The 4,812-nt window shown below is 45.3% G+C and overlaps 1 protein-coding gene across 2 annotated transcripts in view; it reads left to right on the top strand.

The window, feature by feature from the left end:
• Window positions 1–4,611, top strand: part of LOC133359420 (synaptopodin-like) — a 12,534-nt gene extending 7,923 nt beyond the window's left edge. Inside the window, exons 5-6 of one of the 2 annotated variants that reach the window (XR_009757161.1) lie at window positions 1,029–3,066; window positions 3,570–4,611. Coding sequence is in view for 1 of the 2 variants with exons in the window: in XM_061577835.1 (XP_061433819.1) it covers window positions 1,029–1,092 (64 nt within the window). In the remaining variant the exon portion in view is untranslated. Of the gene's footprint in view, window positions 1–1,028; window positions 3,067–3,569 lie in introns of those variants that run through there. The other variant, XM_061577835.1, reaches the window with a different exon arrangement.
• The last annotated feature ends 201 nt before the right edge of the window (window positions 4,612–4,812 follow it).

Raw genomic sequence — 4,812 nt, 5'->3', positions numbered from 1 at the left:
TTTTTTTTCGGTAAAGTCAAGTAGGGAAAAAATAAATAATAAAATAACTAACCGTTTAATATTACTAAAATATTAATAGGTTAATATATATAAAATAAAATAAAACACGACGTTTCGGAAGCAACACAAGTCTCCGTCATCAGGTGGGTCCGTCACAGCTAAAATTGTGTTGCAAAATTCCAACAGACGAGCTCTTAAATACAAGTTCGATGTAAAGCTTCTTTCGTGACTGCAGCAGGGATTCATCTTCTTGGTTCTTTCGGTAAAGTCATCACGTAGAAGGGAAATAATAAAATAATAAAAAGTAAAACATAATAAAAATAAAACATAATAAAATAAAATAATAAAATAAAATTTAATTATATAGTATAATAAAATCAAATAATAATAAAAATGATATATTGTAATATAATAAAATAATGTTATATAAAATAACTAAATAAAATAATATAATAATGTGATAAAATTAAATTATAAAACATTATAATAATATTATATTATTAAATTTCGATGTAAAGCTTCTTTCGTGACTGCAGGGATTCATCTTCTTGGTTCTTTCGGTAAAGTGACGTAGAAGGGAAGTAATAAAATAATAAAACATAAAAATAAATATTTTATTATTATATTATTATTTTATTATGTTTTATTTTTATTATTAAACATAATATTTTATTACTATATTATTATTTTATTATGTTTTATTTTTATTAAACATAATATTTTATTATTACATCATCATTTTATTATGCTTTATTTTTATTATTAAACATAATATTTTATAATTGCATTATTATTTTATTATGTTTTATTTTCATTATTTCATTACTTCCCTACCACGCGATGACTTTACCGAAAGAACCAAGATGAACCAAGAAGACTCTTAAATACAAGTATAAGGGGGAGGGGCTTATCCGAATGTGGTAGCCAATGAATGGGACGTATTGGGTGGTGGGCGGAGCTTAAAAAGAACCAATCAGTGCCCTCCACTTGGGCTTGTACCGGGTGTCTGTGTGGGTCACGTGGTGTAGGGGCGGAGCTACGAGCAACGACGGCGCGGAGGCCACGCCCCCAGAGCGGCCGTTGGATGAGTGACGTCACCGCTGAGCCTCAGCGGAGTGACGTCAGCGCTGAGCCTCAGCGGAGTGACGTCACCCTCAACCGCCACACACAAACTCCGCCCACACCGGAAGCTGACGTCACCGCTGAGCCTCAGTGGGGTGACGTCACCCTCAACCCCCCCCACCCCCTCCCCATCAACGCGTGACGTCATCGCGAGCGGAAGTAGCCCCCACCTCCCTCCCTCCCCAATGACGTCACCGCATCAACGTAAGCGATGACGTCACCACGCAATGACGTCGGCGTGTAATCGAGTTAAGAGATGACGTCACCACCTGAGTGACGCCGCCGCAGTGACGTCACCGATAGTCAAGGGGGTCGTGACGTCACCGGTGTTTACCTGAGCGATGACGTCACCACAGGTTTGCCCCTTCTTCGTACAATGACGTCGGCAGTAATCAAGACAGAGCGACGTCATCAGTGTTCAGAGGGGGGGAGGTGGTGACGTCATCGCTGGGCTGCGTCACTGTACGTGGACGTGACGTCATTGGGAAGGGCGGGAACCAGGCATTGTGACGTCACGATGTGCCACGTGGCCACGTGACGGTAATGATGGTGGCGGTTGTTGTTGATGGTGATGATGGTGATGATGGTGATGGTGGTGATGGTGGTGGTGATGGTGGTGGTGATGGTGGTGGTGGTGATGATGGTGGTGGTGATGGTGGTGATAGTGATGATGGTGGTGGTGATGGTGGTGGTGGTGATGGTGGTGGTGGTGATGATGGTGGTGGTGCCGGTGGTGATGGTGATGATGGTGATGGTGGTGATGGTGGTGGTGATGGTGGTGGTGATGATGGTGGTGGTGATGGTGTTGTTGATGGTGATGATGGTGATGATGGTGATGGTGGTGATGGTGGTGGTGGTGATGGTGGTGGTGATGGTGGTGGTGGTGATGATGGTGGTGGTGCCGGTGGTGATGGTGATGATGGTGGTGGTGATGGTGGTGGTGGTGATGGTGGTGATGGCCAGGCTGAGCTGGATGGGTCACCTCCTCCTGGTGCACCTAGCCTGGCACAGCAGTACAATCCATGGCACCTGCTGGGTCTGTCACGTGACCTCCTCCTGCACCTAGCCTGGCACAGCAGCACAACCCATGGCACCTGCTGGGTCTGTCACGTGACCTCCTCCTCATGCACCTAGCCTGGCACAGCAGTACAACCCATGGCACCTGCTGGGTCTGACCCGTGACCTCCTCCTCATGCACCTAGCCTGGCACAGCAGTACAACCCATGGCACCTGCAGGGTCTGTCCCGTGACCTCCTCTTCATGAACCTAGCCTGGCACAGCAGTACAACCCATGGCACCTGCTGGGTCTGTCCCGTGACCTCCTCCTCATGCACCTAGCCTGGCACAGCAGTACAACCCATGGCACCTGCTGGGTCTGACCCGTGACCTCCTCCTCATGCACCTAGCCTGGCCCAGCAGTACAACCCATGGCACCTGCTGGGTCTGTCCCGTGACCTCCTCCTCATGCACCTAGCCTGGCACAGCAGTACAACCCATGGCACCTGCTGGGTCTGTCCCGTGACCTCCTCCTCATGCACCTAGCCTGGCACAGCAGTACAACCCATGGCACCTGCTGGGTCTGTCCCGTGACCTCCTACTCATGCACCTAGCCTGGCACAGCAGTCAACCCATGGCACCTGCTGGGTCTGACCCGTGACCTCCTCCTCCTGCACCTAGCCTGGCACAGCAGTACAACCCATGGCACCTGCAGGGTCTGTCCCGTGACCACCTCATGCACCTAGCCTGGCACAGCAGTACAACCCATGGCACCTGCTGGGTCTGTCCCGTGACCTCCTCCTCATGCACCTAGCCTGGCACAGCAGCAGGACAACCCATGGCATCTGCAGGATCGGACTACGTACGGTGCGAAGGAAGTTCAACACACGTACACACAGACACACACACGCTGCCTTATATAATGGACTTAGACTTTCAATGTTAAAGGTCGCCCATAGACTTCAATGTTAAAGTCTCCCATAGACTCCAATGTTAAAGTCTCCCATAGACTTCAATGTTAAAGGCCCCCATAGACTTCAATGTTAAAGTCTCCCATAGACTTCAATGTTAAAGTCTCCCATCGACTCCAATGTTAAAGTCTCCCCATAGACTCCAATGTTAAAGTCTCCCATAGACTCCAATGTTAAAGTCTCCCATAGACTTCAATGTTAAAGGCCCCCATCGACTCCAATGTTAAAGTCTCCCATAGACTTCAATGTTAAAGTCTCCCATAGACTCCAATGTTAAAGTCTCCCATAGACTTCAATGTTAAAGGCCCCCATAGACTTCAATGTTAAAGTCTCCCATATACTTCAATGTTAAAGTCTCCCATCGACTCCAATGTTAAAGTCTCCCCATAGACTCCAATGTTAAAGTCTCCCATAGACTCCAATGTTAAAGTCTCCCATAGACTTCAATGTTAAAGGCCCCCATCGACTCCAATGTTAAAGTCTCCCATAGACTCCAATGTTAAAGTCTCCCATAGACTTCAATGTTAAAGTCTCCCATAGACTCCAATGTTAAAGTCTCCCATAGACTCCAATGTTAAAGTCTCCCATAGACTCCAATGTTAAAGTCTCCCATAGACTCCAATGTTAAAGTCTCCCATAGACTTCAATGTTAAAGTCTCCCATAGACTTCAATGTTAAAGTCTCCCATCGACTCCAATGTTAAAGTCTCCCCATAGACTCCAATGTTAAAGTCTCCCATAGACTCCAATGTTAAAGTCTCCCATAGACTTCAATGTTAAAGGCCCCCATCGACTCCAATGTTAAAGTCTCCCATAGACTTCAATGTTAAAGTCTCCCATAGACTACAATGTTAAAGTCTCCCATAGACTCCAATGTTAAAGTCTCCCATAGACTCCAATGTTAAAGTCTCCCATAGACTCCAATGTTAAAGTCTCCCATAGACTTCAATGTTAAAGTCTCCCATAGACTTCAATGTTAAAGTCTCCCATCGACTCCAATGTTAAAGTCTCCCCATAGACTCCAATGTTAAAGTCTCCCATAGACTCCAATGTTAAAGTCTCCCATAGACCTCAATGTTAAAGTCTCTACCCATAGATTTCAATGTTAAAGTCTCCCATAGACCTCAATGTTAAAGTCTCCCATAGACTTCAATGTTAAAGTCTCCCATAGACTTCAATGTTAAAGTCTCTACCCATAGATTTCAATGTTAAAGTCTCCCATATACTTCAATGTTAAAGTCTCCCATAGACTTCAATGTTAAAGTCTCTACCCATAGATTTCAATGTTAAAGTCTCCCATAGACCTCAATGTTAAAGTCTCTACCCATAGACTTCAATGTTAAAGTCTCCCATAGACCTCAATGTTAAAGTCTCTACCCATAGACTTCAATGTTAAAGTCTCCCCATAGACTTCAATGTTATGGGAGTGGAGGGAAATGGGGACCCCACATAATACAGTACAACATTATATATTCAATATATCTCATCATGTATACCGTGTTCAGCATATGCCCACTAATAAACGATTTAAATCACGATGATCGTGACGTCATCTTAATCATCATCACAATCTGAGTGTTGTTACACAGACAAAGATCCCCCAGGTAGCGCCAGCAGGGCTGTAGGGGCAAGTGCTGTTACACACACACAGACAAAGATCCCCCAGGTAGCCTCTAGCAGGGCTGTAGGGGCAAGTGCTGTTACACACACACAAACAAAGATCC

This window comes from Lethenteron reissneri, chromosome 65 (assembly GCF_015708825.2).
Source record: "Lethenteron reissneri isolate LAM-NWPU_2019-01 chromosome 65, ASM1570882v1, whole genome shotgun sequence".
In the NCBI taxonomy this organism is placed as follows: domain Eukaryota; kingdom Metazoa; phylum Chordata; class Hyperoartia; order Petromyzontiformes; family Petromyzontidae; genus Lethenteron; species Lethenteron reissneri.
The sequence above is the reverse complement of the archived record's forward strand: the minus strand, read 5'-3'. Positions and strand labels throughout refer to the sequence as shown.